Here is a 17,226-nt window from a genome sequence, read left to right on the forward strand (position 1 = left end):
ATATCGAATCACGATTCCGGCCGGCCTCTGCGCTCTAATCGCCGGTGAAGATGAGAACACAGCCACGACGAAGGCTAACCGACTACATCTAATAACACACGGCTGCCCGTACACAGAGCGACTTCATAATTAATTAAAAATGAACCATTGAACGCTGTAATCCTCCCACGCGGCTGCTCGTTAAACCATCAAGTATTCTTATCGTCATCGCTTCTGTCAAATTTGAATATAGAATCCCTTAATTTCTTTTTTACTATTATTTACGGCGAATGAGATGGCCGGAGTGGTCTCCGCGTGGATTATTGGAATTTGAGCGTTGGTAACTTCCAGCGCGTTGATTTATTGATGTAGGGTTGCTACTTAATGCTTCTTTTACGACGTATTGATTTTACTGTTGCCTACAAAATTAATGAGGTGTTGTTTTGTTTACGAAACATCAATACCGTCTACGAGTACGAAAGACTTATTTTAAGACACTTACCGGCCATGTGAAATCGAAGGGGAACACGATGGGATTGCTAAATCCTTCCACGTGCAGGTTGGGCACATCCAATGAGTTGCCGCCCAACACAGGCGTTGTAATGTCACCGAAGGTACACGGTGACGTGGTGTCGATGTTAGCTTGATATATCTTGAGGCACACTCGGAATTTAGTCCTGCACGGCGCCAAACACGGCGCGTCACTATTTGAGGAACCATCACAGCACTGCCCACTACTTAACCTACCCAATGAGTTCGTAAAACTTTTTATCCTAAGTTCGAAGGAACCAGACGTCAGCACCTGGAAGGAGAAAAACAAATAATGTAGTAAACGTGTCAGGAATGGGGTAAATGTAAAGATTAAGTGTGTCAATATATCAGATTCAGTGTGACAACAACAAACAAACTGGCAATACAGCTTTCGTCGCCCCAAAGATGTAATCCTCAAACAAACTATTTGCACAACTGTCCGTGCGATCGATCCCGTCGAGACATTAACGGTTTTACTGGACACTTTATGTAGGTCGCTCAAAAATGGGGTTGCAAGTAACAACGCGTGTGGGGTGAACCCGGTAACACCCCTATGAATCGAATTTCGAACGTTACTGACGTAACAATGCATTTTTTGTCAATCGAACTGTCAAACAATACCCCCCGCTTTGTTTTAAACGATCTTAGTCAGGACTACCGATTTTGATGAAGAACTTGGATATTTTGAAGCGCGATGATAGATAAGCAGTTGTTAAAGAGACGACTAGAATTCCCCTGAGTTTTTTTGTACTGTATGAATAATAATAACTGGTTCTGTTGCCCTCCAGGGTGCACAACCCTTATATTAATGGAAGAATGCAGTTGGTCGCAGTGCATGTAGGGTCAACAAGTTTTAAGACTAATGCATTAGGGAGCGAGCTTGTAATGTTAGCAGTTTCAGAACAGCCGTCTATTATCCTTACATTGTATGGTTAATATAATTATGTGCTGGCAATTATTAATTATAAGAAACAAGGAGTTTTATAATGTTAAAACTATTTAAAGCCAAGCTAAGGTAAATGTCGAATTAAAATTTAAAATAACACAGATTATAAAAGTTAAGTCAAAAAGCCTATCCTGTTTTATATGGCATCGGAAGGAAGTGGTACGTATTAAATTATGGCGGCCATGTCTTGGCAAATCATTACCGGCGACTAATACTATGTTGCGCGCGCGCAGAAGGTATAAACTTTATGAAATAAAAAAGGTTTTAAAAGAATCATTTCCGGTGCTTTCGTTCTAATTGATTATTTATTTAGTTGGCTATACAACAATAAATTACATTCATAAAACTTTAGTATGTCTCTCGTTAAATCGTGACGTGGTCCGAATCATTATAAGACTTGTTAATGACCCAGAATACCTTATACAGTCAGTTTTGACTATATTTTAGTAAATATTTTTTGTTGATAAGCCTTCATCTCATTATTAATAGCCCCGGCTTACATACAAGGCAAAATTAATGTTGAATTAAGCATGAATAAATAATGTATGTATCATAGATTCCGGGACCGTACAGAGGTTTTTGCTTGGCACATAACAAATGGATTATAACCACATTCAGAAGCTTTCTTAATTAGTTTCCCACGAAGTATGACCTTCAGTTTGTATTGTCAAAGATAAGAGACAGAACAATCATCCATTCAGTAGAGCCTTATCTATTAGACGGTATGTCTATCCTCGTCAAATTCAGCCCCCGTTTAAACAAAACCACGGTAAAAAAATACACCAGATTTGAACAAACTTCCTGCGTGTGCGACAGGGGTGAAACTCTGTATCCGACTGCGCGAAACGTCGCGTCCTCTCTTTCTTCTAGCTTACAAAAGAGGAGGATGGAGTACCCTCACTTCACACATTCACGTGGTTGTCAGGTAGGAGCGGATCCAAAAAAATGCAGAAAAAAAGCTACGCACCACTCTAAACATCCCCTTTTTTGTCGGTCAATTGTTTATAGACGAGTTATAGTAGCAAGGAATTTGATGGATTGTGGTCTACTGTATAAAAGCTAATTTCTAAAAATTAAAGTACAAACTACTTAATAGATTGAACTATTAATAAGTTGTTAATGTAAATAAGTTAGTGAATTACGGTAAAGACAAAAAGTGCGTTAAAAAACGTAGCGGGAAGCGAGCGTTCATCGCCTCGCCCCGGGCTGGACAGACCGACAATTAAATAATACTTACCCGACTACCGAATAACTTATGTTTTATTATGTCTTCGGGCAGATTTGACGCGCTGATTCTCTGATTGATGTTGTTTAGACTACATTTTAAAAGGCGCTAACTTTTATCGACAATTAGTCACTACCTTTATTTAACTTTAATAAAACCTTCAAATTGTTTTCTTAACACGATCTATTTTATTAAATTAATCGATACAACAAATTCGAATGTGTGTCAGTAATCAACACGGCGTTAATTTATTTAACATACCAATACAAGTTAATGCATTCGACGTCAGTCGTGAACATCAATATTTTTTTTCCACGTTAAAAGGAAAGTACGAGCATGGCAACATTAATTGCGCCGAGCGAGCCATCGAGCAAACCATTCAAATTGATTTGAATACCTAATCGGCCATCTCGTAATAACATTTCAACTAATATATTGAGTTACATTAATTCTTTTTTGTTTTAATCGTACAGAATCACGATCTAGACATATTTTCAAAGAAAATTACTGCGTCAGAATGATTTATTGAACACTTACTAAGCGGATGCTATTTACCTCTTAGTATTAAGCCGAAACGCATTTTTGAAGTCACTTATCCGGAGATATAATAAGGAGTAATAATGTGAACGCTATTGTATGTAAGTAAGGCAACAGAGTAAACACTCGTTCAAGCAGGTTGAACGTAGTCTAAAAATAACACAAATAATGAAACACAGGGGAATGTTTTTCATCTCTCCCGTTATACACACGCGAAATGTGTTAAAATAAACACCAAAACAGAGTCTTTTAATAGCGCGACGATGTGGCCAGTGCATCAATTCGCAATATCCCATTTAAATTTGGAATCATCGAGTATGATTTATTTTTTCATTTAGGTTTTTTAGAGTTCATATTCTACACATGCCATAAAGATGTTCGGCCTTTAAATAGAACGACGGGCGCGAGACCAAATTAATTGCACATGGAAAAAACTATTATATTAAGTCTTATAGCAGCTGATGAATGAACGCTGTCACTAATTGGTTTTCTGACCTGACTTTTCACAGAACTTAGTTTCAATGTCGGTATTGTGTTGAGGGGGACGCGCCGGGTTGGCTCACAAAGGGCGTTCCGTTTCACAGAACGTCTTTAGAAGAAAATAAACGGCCTTTTATAAAACGTAAGGATATTTAGTCGCGCGACAAATGTTGCGATCTCCTTTGTGTCGATGCTGGCAGCTGTGCCGACATAAGAACTTATGATCTAAGTCAGGAATTTGAAATTAACGGAGAATCATGAGCGAGGAACGTAATAGGCCCCGTAGATTGCCTAGAACGTATATGGAAAGCGCATAATAAGGTATTTTGCGGTTATTTAAGCGTGTTGCACAAGCGAATTGAGATTTCGTGCGTCGGTGTACGGAGCGCTATGATCGGAGTCGTGTACTCTCTTATATCGTAAACCAGATCTTCTTGCTTGAATTGTTATTGGGATTATACGTGTGAACCTCTCACTGACGAGATTGAATATGGAACTTATTAAAATTCTTTAGAGTTTAACCTTTCTTGTTTGACTACCGAAATAATTACTTGACATACACTTTTGAAAAGCTGGGAGATAGTTTAAATCATCCTGCAGTATTGATGCTTACTAAATTGTCAATAGAATATCGATCTAAAATACATCATGTCGATACTTAATGCGTAGAGGAAGGAATGGAATTATTTTCAATGTAACTGCTATCATCCATTGCACATCGTAATTCGTTGCAACGTTATGAAACGGTATAATACAGTCGACCACAGTTCCGTTTGCTTACCACTTTGAGTACATAAGAAGATTTAGATGCAGTTACGAAATAACGAGCGTGTAATCTTATTCTCATTACGCGTTTAATTATTTCTTAATTGACGCCCACACAGTAAGTAATAACTTATTCGCAGCATCAAGTAAGTGAGTATTCATAACTGTCAACTTATGGCCTTAACTTTCAACCCACGTGTAATAGAAGCACCGACTCATCACTCCGCTATGCCTGAAGCTCTATTCTTGTGCAACCTACACTTACCAGCTTCGCTGACACATTTACCCAATTCGGAATTTAATAATTTGCACTAGCAACACTAAACAATAGAACCTTAAATTAGAAGGTTACTGGTTGAATTACGCGGCATCCGATAAATTTCGAAATTTGAAAACGAACGAGCTCCCTACCATCGACATTGCGCACTCGTTCCGAAATAGGGTTGAATTATTTACTTATTACAAACACATTTATGGTAATGGTTTATCGCGAAGCACATCATTCAATCGACTTATCCTTTGATAATTTCGCACAAGAAAGCTAAGCATCGCGTCTGTTTATAAATAATACATAATATTGACTTCCCCGAGCATCCAGTTTGGTTACATTGCGTAATCTGATCAATGGTCCTGGCAGCCATATTTGTTTTTTCACGAATGTCACTGGGAATCAATTAAACGTCCGGACGGGATTGAAACACAAAAACTTTTATACATTTTAATGGCCGTATATGGCTGTAATGAGCGGCTGTTCCACATCGGCCAATTATGTTATGGCATAATTAATTTTAGTATTTTTCATACAGTATAATTTTTTAAAGTATGTTTTAGATGCATTATATTTTTCCAAGTATCTATTGAGAGACGCACGCGCCTCACAATCGGTCATTACATGCTCGTCACAATGAGACGAAAACTTAAAATTTCACATAGTTAAGCTGTTAAAAACCGGCGATTATACGTATTTCGTATAAAGTCTTTTATAATTGAGTCGGTTCACATAGAACAAAAACCATTTTGGACAATGGACGAAATTATAACAGGGTTAAAAACCTACCGTTAAGGAGTTTCACATACTTAAATAGTTATTGCTAACATGACATATGACGTTTAATTTATTATTGTGCTTTTGTTACTGTTTTATGTGATTTTTTCGTGAATGAGGTTCTAAAACGGCAGGTGGTTTATAATAAGAGTATTTTACTTACCAAATTGTTGGGAAATTACAGAGAAAACTTTGTTAGTGGTAGGTATTCGCTAACGAAATGGTTTCTTCATATAAAATTAACACTAGTTACCCAACTTTATGAAGTAAACTTTACGGTACGAGAACACTAGTGGATTACAGTATTGAAATTACGAACTAGGCATTTTTATTAGAAATAATTCAAGCTGCTGGCTAGTTTTTCTAGGTAGGCATTTAATATCTAATCTAATGGAATTCAACATTTTCTACGAACGTATGTAGGTAAAACTTGATCAAGTTTTAGTAAGTTTAAGTATGACACGTATAACAGTTTAGTCTACTTTCATATGAGGTTTTAAGCAGTAAAAATGACCATTAAAACGTCTGGTTTACTCAGTTAACCAATTCAACAGTGAGAATTGAACTTTAAATCAACATGTCAAGCCGGCAATTAGAATTCGTGTGCCCGACTTGAGTGGATTGTGGAAAAAGCAGATGTTAGTGTGTTTAAGAGTTGCCATTAATGACTGCACCTGCTCGGGTAATATTACCGGGGTTACCAGTTTCAAACTGTTAACTTCCTTTATAATTAAAAAACAGATTTCATTTTTATTTTTTAAACATTGAATTGGCAACTTTATGAGTTGAATTTTAAATTTCGAATATAAACTCTGACAGCCCTATGAACGCATAGACAAGTTACACTGAACACATAGACAGATACACACCTAAAATTGAAATATATATCGATTATATCACCAATCGCAACGCAATCATACACGCACTGCTAACGTTCCATGCGCGCTATGACATGCTATGTCCTAGATTTGCGACAGGTAGACGCCGAGCGTAATCAAGAATACGTTATAGAATGCAACAATGTCCTACCTATTGCATTAAAAAATATCAACTAATTTATAACCATACATGGAAAATAAGGATACAACCGTTTTTAATAAACCTATCCTCTGAATAATTTCTCAGGGATAAACGCGATCACGAATCGAAACAAGCAACCTTCAGTGAATTATTTACTTATTTGAAATTGGAAATTATTACGTTGCGGTTTTCGGGCAGACGTGTTTCCGACGCCGCTTCCGATCAAAAAGGCGGTGGAATGATCACGCGATTCGAGTTTCGAACGCGATCAAAGAAAGAATAATGCAGCTGAATTAGCTACTGGCTTGCACGTGTGGTAAAAAAAGAAAAATCCGGACATCGATTCCTACGGATGTATCGAGTATAAAGAATCGAGTTGACTGATCGGTGGGACAATTACATCAATGCACGATCGTCGTCACGTAGACGGGACCAGGGGCAAGACAAACCAGTCCTGAGCGGTGGTGCGCAAAATACCGTTTTTTTATGAAACAACGCGACTTCATTCATAATGTATTATAGCGCCTTGAAAACTCACTCGCACGCACACACACGCACAGGACTATAAATAAATAGATACCTACACAATGTATGCTGGTGTGAAAAGGACCCACACTATTTAATTAAACCTGATTGGCGCATCAGAAAAACAATTAAAACAGCAATTGATGATAAAAAGTGCACAAAAATCACACGGATCAGCCGGAGTGAGGATCAATTCCCGACACACCGGTTGTTCGCGGACGAGTTTTATTAATATTCGTATAACAAAGTGCATGTGTTTGTGATATTAACGGTACATTTTGCGAACACATTATAACTATTCGTTCACAGTGCGCACACGCATACATTGGGGAATAGCTCCCTCGTTGTAAATTGCACTCGGAGACCGGTAAACGATGCGGGAGAACAAAAAGTTACCCGAGACAAGTATCGATTTTTTTATTATTATCGGGCCCTTGTTGACATTTCGGTAGCGCTTGTAAATAGGCTTAACTTTAGCTAGGCGCACTCCTAACAATGTTGGGAACGTAAGGCGGAGATCTACATATCGATTAAGTATCGACTCGAACATGTACCTATTTACCGGTGGTTGGGTGAATCATACGATGTGCTTTTCTTTAGCTTGTTTAAAATGTAGGTACTCTTAGATGTTCTCCGGACATAAATAAACATCTTGTATCTCCGCCCATTGGACTGAAAGGCTACACTCGAATGATTGATATGTTTCCTTTAGTCGTTAATGAGGCAAATAACGAAGTTAATTAAGTCTACGTTTATCGATAAGCCAGGCTACTTATATCGCATATAAAAGTGTTGCGATAAAAAGCACGAAAGTTACATGAAGTGTGAAGTTCACACGTCACCGTGAGCTCTCCACGGCCGCAACCCTTGGCGTAGGACAAGTAACCTTGACCGGTTCACAGGGCGATGACCTCATATTACTCTAGATATTTACAGTCTACCACCTCTTGTCAATTTTCTCAGAACTTTCATCTAGAGCGCATTGTTTATTTATGTCCAGTTTAAGTACTTTCGGCGCCTATTTTCCGACGATTAGCGACGGTCAATAAACAAGCAAAGGGTTCTGTCGTGTAAACTAGACCGAACTACTAACCCTGCCCGAAATATCGCGCGCCTTGAGACTCGTCTGGAAGAGTTATTCTTGTCGTTGGTGCAGTGCATGCAGATCGTCGCGAACACGTCTCGTGCCGACTCGGATCCGCCGCAAAGCCTCGGAATGCATCTAATTTTAAAACGAAGAGGCTCGCGACCTAGCTGACCCCGCGCGCCGGTCGTATTAAAACCTGAACTTTCTTTATAACTATGTACCTATGTTTGCTCGGTAAACGTATCGGACACACACAGGCGCGGGGAGGAGTCGGCGGGCCGAGTCGCGGCCGGTCACGACTGCTCGCTCGCCTAACCTACACTACACCCTCGCTCCCCAGCACTATCCAGGACGATCTGGCAGGCCGGCCGCGCGCCACGCTCGTGGGAAACTATCGCCTAGTGCACAGCGGTCGCACCTACACCCGCCGGTTTGCATCGCTGCCTTGTTTATGAGAAGCGATGCGAACCACGAGTTTTCGATTGGATTACGCCGATGCGAAACGTAAACAAACGGGGATTCGCGGTTTTGGGTGTCGATATCAGTACCTGGGGCAGAAACCCTAGCAGGGCGATGAGCACCGCGGGGGCGCGCATGCTGGCGCGTCCGGGCTAGCGGCGCCGGGGCATACGTCGGGACCGTACCCGGTCGTCAGCACTCGAAGGTAGATCCGCAGTAATCCATCACTTGCACATGTATGCACTGAGCGTTTCACTGCAAGTCACACAGCACAAGTATCGAGATGTCACTGGTCGCTCATGGGCTACGGCGAACCGGTCGCGAGATCGTTCACTACGTTCGAAACGCGCGCGTCGCGTATAGTGGCGTACAGAGGCCTTAATAACGTGTTGTCGCGGCGGCGCGTGACGGCGGACTGAGGGCGGGCGGCGGCCGCGGTGCGGGCGCGCCGCCGGCTGATGCGCGCTGCCGGCGACCTGCCCCGCGCGCCCCGCGCACCGCCCGCGCGCACCGCTGCGCACCCGACCAGAAAATACACGGAAAACAGCCCATGTACTGTATGCGAACACGTGCCCCTGTGTAAAAACTTCGGAGATGAATAGACTGCTATGCAGTTTCTTTTTTTTAATTATTTAAAGACACGTCTTGTCAAAAGAATGTATAATGATGTTCGAGTACCGGTCTACCGCTGTGTAAATTTTGATAGCTTATAGTGTCTGTACACATGGCCATTTATAATCATGTTCAGTAGCTTGATTCATTATGGACACTCAAAAGTTCAAAATAAACATACTGGTTTTCTGGCTTGTCACATGGTAACACAGTTATTAGCATGCCGTTGTGACAGTTTCAATAGGGGTAGTTAGTTAGGCAGGCTATCAACGTTTGCCTACTGAAGGTACCTAACTAGCTATCTTGTTTTAGGAAATTATGTGGGTGGATGTTAGGGGCTAATCAGTTGATTCCTAGCAGACTAGGTGGGAACAAATAGCTTATGTGTTCTAAAGGGTTCGGCAGGTTACGTATTAAAATATTTAAAAAAAAACATTTTTTTTCTTTTATCTTAGTATATTTATCTATACTACTTAATATCGTTGGTATTGGTATTTTTAATTAAGGTAGATCTAGTTTCTTAATTCGAAGACTGTGATTAGGTTCTTATTTAAGTATTTTGGAATAAAACAGTGTTTAATTGTAGGCCATTGAAAAATAGTTTTTAAATAATGTAAATAAGAAAGCGCAGGGCTGGCGTGATAACGTTTCATTTTACGGATGCAAATTTTTGTAAATCTGCACAATTATTGGCAGCTGGTAAAACCGATAAGAGAATGATAAATATATTCATGAAGCCCAAAGGCTGAATGAATGATTTATATTAAAACAACCATTCGTTCCCTGGAGTGGTAAACGCCAGTAGCCCAGGAAGAATGAAGTCATTATTTTAATTTGCCTTGTTATAGTTTTATTAAGTAAGTTTTTTTTTCTAAGGTAATTTTGTATGTTTCTTGACTTGTATGTAGGTGTGTTGTTTTCATACTAGGCTAAGTAATATTAATTATACTTTATTATTTTTTTCGACTTATAAGGTAAGTATTAAATGGGTCGGTAGGTATAATTTCTCATAAAATATAAAAATAAAATAGGACCACCTTTAAAAGCCTTTCCAACACAATACATTAATTAACCCTAGCACCGACTAGTGTCGAAAAAATAACTAATTACTTGTCGCACTTCGTAGAACGAATAACCTACTTTTATTGGCTACCACGCCTTACAACGGCCTTTTTATTTAGTTCACTCCGTAGGCTAAATGGCTATTGTGTTCATTCAATTAGGCAATTAGTTTATGTAGAGTTATATCTCAATATTCATTAGTACATCTTGGAATGGGTAAAATACAATCATCTGTGAACTTTGCAATTTTTATTTAATGCTCTAACACTATTTTTGTTAAAATAAAATCCTTTATTTTTTTGCCATATATAACTACCTTCTTATGTACATACATAAGTACCTATGTCGAAGAATGTTTTTAAATGTGTTTTTTTTTTACCACAGATTAAAAAAAATACAAACTCCGCAACTCTAGACAACAAACAGATAAAATTCTCTTTATGCCACTTAAAAAAAAAACTAGTTTAAATTCCGGGTTTATCTTGCTAACAGTCTAGGCAGATTAAATCTAGCAATTAAGTAGTGCGTTTTACAGTAGTCATCGTCCGTATTAGTCAATTATATTAATTAAAACTCTTAATAGACCTGAGAAAGGAATAATTAGCGGCTTTATCTTGTGCACATGTCGTAAAGTACGTGTATTGTGTGTGTGTTTGTTTATTGTGCTTACTTTGTAAGATATTTTCTTTAGCAAAGTTACTTGTAAAATTCTTTAGATTTATTAACTACAGAAATAATACAAGTTGTCTATACCAACAAACGCTGTTAAATCGATGGATAAACGAACATAAAAAAGTTATTACTCGAATATAGAACCTCCTTCTAAATAAATTTGAATTTGAAGGATTCTTTTATGGGGCCCGCTCAAAAAGGCAAACCATCTTCTTTTTAATGATTTTGCAAAATATAGTCCATGTTATATTCTTCCTACTAATTAAGTATATTGGCCAACATTTTCGCTGTTTTACCTTCGTACCTTCATCATACATGCATCATTGTTTTAAAAAAAAACCTTTCAAATACTAATTTCGCCGACAGACTAATAAAGACATTCCCAGGAGAAACGTCCTAATTAACGATAAGCCTAATTAAAGTCTAGGCACGCCTGTTACCTGGAATTGACAGACCCAAATTACTTTGTAAGCATTCATTTACAATATGTATTGTTAATATTAAACTTAAAAAAAAACAATTGGAAGGTAATTAGGGGTAAGGTGAATCGCGAAGAGAAGTTGAAAATTTTAATCTAGGAAGAAATTAAAACTGTATGAGCTCCAAAAGGGTAAAAGGCGAATTATTTACTTTTAACTTTGGTCACATCATTTTCAAAGATCCGTAATGTGTCTTTTGGTGAGCAAGCGTGGTGATCAATGCATTCTTTCTTTCTCTGCATGAGAAGAAGAATGTGCCCTACAGTGAGACAATAAGAAGGTCGATGATGATGATAGGTATGTGTCTTTCGCTTTGACTAAGCTCATAGGCTCGACAGTTATATCAACTATTTACTCAATCTCATAAAATGGCCTCTTCATATTACCTAAGTAAATCCCGCTTACAAATCTTAGGATAATGCTTAGGTACTTACGTAATCTTAAACCTTATACATATAAGGACGATGATTCATCAATGTAATAGTTAATTGTAAAATATGCAAGTTTGTGGGTTCACTGAAATTCTATGAGCGTAGGCTTTTATTGTGAACTATGGCTTGTGGGCCTCGGTTTATAGCTCCGTGGATTTACTTGCATCTTCCAACGATATAAAAAAATAAGCTAAGTTCTTTACGTCTATACCAAAAAAAGCGTATAATAGACAATAAACTTTTTGGACACCAACTAGGAAATCTTGATCTAGTAAGTTTTATTACTTAAACTAGTTCTATTACTTAATTATAAAACAGGTGTTCTAATTAAGACGCTAACTTCGATAATAGTTTAATAACACCAAGCTGTTCTATCGTCTGGCAACACACAAAGAAGTATTAATTTTACAGTGGCCATCGCAAATAACCCTATTTAACTGTGGTTAACCCGTTAACTATCATCAATTCAGTCTTAAATGAGTTCGGAAATAGATCTGTACGTTTATCGGCAGCTCAATCTTTAGATATAAAAATATAAAATTAACGATACCCAATTGTCGGTTATTAACCATTTCCTCCTCTGTAAAACCTAATAAAATTAGCATCAACAGATAACTTATTTTTATTCCAAATGACAAAAATAAACTTAAGTTAAGTTCAATGTACAAAATACGAATGAATGAACTCTGATTAAAACCTATTTAAATAAAGCTTATTGTCAATAAAATGGCGTGCTGTAGAACAATAACATTAGTGGTGTTTAAACAAAGAATCACCGACGTACCACACCTGAGCCACGCCCAACACGCTCGTTTCAGACCCTGACATCAAAATTAGTTTTTGAGATATGCAGGAATATTTATAAACTTTTTTTTGTATTTGGCTGACCTATTTTAATGCCTGTGCCAGTGAAAAAATATCTGTGCTGTCAAAATGACATCAAAATTAGCGGGAAATGGGTTACCGCCTTTTTTTTAGATGACAGATCTATAAAGTATTGTCGCTGCCAATAATTCCGATTTGTTCAGTTTTCTAATGAAAACAGACAAAATATTAAATCTGAGCTAAACGTATGATATATTGGACTTAAGTTTAAGATTGAGCTTACATTTCCTAGGAAAATGATATTTAATGAAAGCACTTATCCACCAATTTTCCGTCAACTCATTGATTTTTTCCGTGCCCCTTAAAAATAAATAGGTTGTATTTGTTTGAAGTTCAGGCATTTTTTAAACTGTACCTACTTCTTGTATGCACATATTGGCGAAGGTCTAAAAGTTTTGATACTTCATGAATAGGTAAAGTACACAAAGCTTTTTTTTTTGTAAATTTTGTGTCAAAAATCAGAGAAGATAGGACTATCGTAAATGAAATAAAAAGTAACTTAATTTCGCTAGAAATTAAAGACACTAGTACATCTCACTTATGGAACCTTAAATCTTGCGATGACTTAATTATAACATGATAAGCATTTTTTCTTTTAATTCAATTTATATACGGAACAAATCATAGATTTTTTTATCGGCATGCAAAATTAAAATCATTGTTCTTATTTGATAACGAATCTAACCGACAACTGTAGGTCAAGGCGGCCTGATATCGATGATGCAAAGTAGTCAATTACAATACATAGGCAATGTACAATGTACATAATTCGTGAGCAATGTATGTTTGAAGCCTGAAGGATTTTTTATTGAAACCACTTCCTACATGTTAAGTTTTATCTTCTATCTGATAGGATTTGAGATTTGATTTGATTGCTGTGTCATGGGAATTTAATTTTGTAGGTAAAGGCTTTTTAGTACTTGATTTTGGACCAGTTTATCACTGGTTAAATACTGAAATTGTAGGCTGAAATAAGTCTAAGCAGAATCGATATATTTTTGGTAAAAAAAAACCAAACGCCTTGATCGCCTTGTGCCGTTCAAAAATCTGCAAAACCCTCAAGATTTCAACATCAGAAAGATACTTACAGCCTTTAAAATATAAAGCCTTACATTGAAGCTTAAGTAGCATATTTAAATTCAATTACCTAATTGACACCGAACAATAGACAACAATATTGACACTATGAGAAGAATGCTCGTGCGTGGACGATTTCATTACTTCATTGTGTCTTTGACATTTCCATACGTCACTTGAATTCTCACAAACTTACATAGTAACTTCATGTAGACCTTATTTCTCAAAGATAAGGTTGATATTTCTATGTGTTTGGAGTATGTAAGTTGGTATCCACTGACGTATGAATTGATTCGTCGAAGTTGATGAGTGAATTTTATGACGGATACGTTTGAAGTGAAAACAGTAATTTAAAATTATCGATATTATTTTTTAAGCGTGGTAATGTTAGTCGAAAGTGTTCCCATGACAAACAATTTGATGGTAGGAATTCGCGAATGCTGTAACTTGTAGGATTTTTTTCTTTCTATGTATAAACGTGTTGTGTTAAAAAAAAGTGATCGCAGCTTTCTAGACCCAAGAAATGTTGTATAAAATATACGGTAACGTAGATATAATTATCAACCATTAATTAGCTAATTGAGAGTAAGGAGTTTTTAAGCGAATTTTCGATGTTATCAGTGAGCATGAGGCGAATAAATATGTGGTTAATCAATTTCTTCGTTGGACTGAATTTTAATTAAGTAGTTTTATTGTCCATATTTGGTGCGGTTCTACTTACTGCTTACTACTTACAGAGATCGCTAACTAGCGTTAAGATACTTGAGATCTTTAGAGTTTATCGATATTTCTTGTTCACGAGCTGCCCTTTTGTATAAACAAGGCTATAAAACGTGTAAATTATTGTGATTTTTATTTATGCAATATTTTTTTAGTAATTTTTACCGATGACCTTTAAACCTGACCAAGACCTATAACAAAATTTACCAGGTAAGTAATTCGCAAAAATCATCAAAAACACGTAAATAAAATCGATAAAAACAATATCGATGCTACAAATATCACGAAATCGATTCAAGTTTACGATTCGCCGGGCCGCGAAAGTACGCGATTACCTCGGTTTCAGCGCTTACGCATAGCCGGGCTCAAGAATGCAGGATTACACAAGAAGCATTCACTTGCATAAACCGCGGTACTATTTATGTTAATAAAACTCATTTGATTATCGTATAAAATATCATTTGGAACTCATCATGGCCGACAGAACTTTTCCCGCCAAACGCGCCATAGACAAGCTAATGATTGCCCATGTTTTCATGTCAATCGATCGTAAAACACTATAATTTCGATAAATAGTCTGTTGGATGTGTTTGTGTTATAAAATTAGAAGTCATCTTTGGAGATTTTTATGTGGCTAAGTTATGCATTTTTATGATCAAAGTGAATTACAAGTTAAAGGTTAATTTGGACCTGCATTTTAATTATTTACTCATCTAATATTTGCAATTACAATCTATTGTGAAGAGGTAAGTACTGAGGTAAAAAATATTTAAAGCAATGCCGTAAGTATTAATTTCAGTAGCGTACCCATTGTATCCCCGCATAACCAGTTTACATAGATTTCTGTTCGTCTGCCGTCGTAATTAGTGAATTTGTATAAGGCGTTCACCATTGCTCAACCTACCTGTAATACTAAATGTTACTATATTGGATAATTACAACTTCGAAATATGAACGTGTTTTCGATACGGTAATTTGAAAATTATGTGGATTTTACCGGCGCCGGCGCATCTTAGGGTCATTTAGGGACCTGTAGGTTTATGTGACCTTTAGGGTTGGCAATTTCTAAAATAAATAAAGCTAACCTACATGAATGAAGCTAATTTTGAGTCCTTACTAATGTTTTCGAATATCTCTGCAAAATACCTGGATACAATTAAGTATTCTATTGTTTTAAACTCAAGGTTCATTTTTGATGGCCACGATTCATTCTTATAGCGCACACGCATATCGAAGAAACCTGTCTAGTTGTGACGTAAGTAAGTGGTGCATTGAAAAATCGCTGGATTTCAACGTACCTACTCGAATACGTGCACAAGTTTGTAAGTAAGAATATCTTGCAAGCAACTGCTACTAAAACAGTTTCCCAGAAGAAATTAACACGTTCAACGCGGAACGAGACCTTTTAGTTCTCGTTTGTGACGTTTTAGTATCGCGCAAGTGAAATCCTATGTCCATCTCATTTCGGCAAATGATATTTCTGTATGTTTCTTTACTGACAGAGTGAGACAAATATTTTTGTTCACATTAGGTACATTGGATGTAGTATTTTTATGAATAAAAACGTACGAGATCTAATAGGTCTCGTTGCGACCAAATAGTAAAATTTTGCATCTAGCGCGAAACGAGAACTAAAGGATCTCGTAGCGATCTCGTGCGAATCCTCACAAGAAAATAATTAGTGTCGTGTCAACTTTCGATGTGTGCATATCAATTACGCTGTAATCCGGAAGTGACCACTGAACACAAATATATAGTGAATACCAAGAAGAGACGTTGTGTGAGTTGCTATGAAAAGGCACGAAAAACAATGACTAGCAAGGAAGCTGATAAAAAGACAAAACAGGTAAAAGGTTTCTGTGTGAAGTGTGAAAAAACTATGTGTCTTCCATGTTTTAATGAAAAACATTGTCATTTTTTGCACTGAATAGTTTATTATTATAATAAATGATTACTTTTATCGATAATGTTGTTGGTCTTATTGTTTCTCATCACTATTTTTTTTATCGATACTATGCAATATCTGCAAAACGAGATCTAAAAGAACTCGCATTTTCTTGCTATCTAGTGCAGAACGAGATCCAAAAGTTCTCGTTTTTCTATTTTGTAAATTTTCCATTATTGTTTTCGACATAACTTGAGGCGGTGAAAACCTACTAAAAGGTCTGATCATCCCCTACCTACACATACAAAAAAAATATAAAATTATTCAAATTTCATAAAACTATTGGGGTTTGAAGTGACTGAGTCGTACGAGATCTGCTGGATCTCGTTGCGTTATTCCTGATGGATCACGACGAGAACTTATAGATCTCGTTGCGTCATATTAACTAGATGCATAAATGGGCTTCCGCGATGAACGTGTTAATGCATACAATCATAATCATTAGAAGTGTGTACTTAAGTAGGTAGTCATTTTTGCTGAATTCATTGACCGTCACGGAACTACCCTCTGAAAGGTATTTGTTCCTGAAGAAGAAACTTCATTTCGTATTTCTCATTGTATCACAAACTAACTTCTATAGTTTCATTTACCTCCTGTGTTGGGACTGATCCACTCTGCCGCATAAAAAGTAGCCTATCCTTCCTTGCTAGATAGGATATCTAAACACTGAAAGAAGAAGTTCAAACCGCTTTATCATATTGGTAAACTTCGATAAGAAACCTCAACCTTAAGATCTTATCTATA

At 37.1% G+C, this 17,226-nt stretch overlaps 1 protein-coding gene across 1 annotated transcript in view; it reads right to left on the bottom strand.

The window, feature by feature from the left end:
- LOC110373726 (neurogenic locus protein delta) overlaps window positions 1-9,014 on the bottom strand; it is a 33,747-nt gene extending 24,733 nt beyond the window's left edge. The window contains exons 1-2 of the mRNA XM_021331067.3: window positions 8,689-9,014; window positions 482-781 (exon numbers count right to left, since the gene is read on the bottom strand). Coding sequence (XP_021186742.2) covers window positions 482-781; window positions 8,689-8,736 — 348 coding nt within the window. The 5' untranslated portion in view covers window positions 8,737-9,014. The remainder of the gene's footprint in view (window positions 1-481; window positions 782-8,688) is intronic.
- Between the last annotated feature and the right edge of the window lie 8,212 nt (window positions 9,015-17,226).

This window comes from Helicoverpa armigera, chromosome 23, assembly GCF_030705265.1.
Source record: "Helicoverpa armigera isolate CAAS_96S chromosome 23, ASM3070526v1, whole genome shotgun sequence".
NCBI classification, from domain to species: Eukaryota; Metazoa; Arthropoda; class Insecta; order Lepidoptera; family Noctuidae; genus Helicoverpa; species Helicoverpa armigera.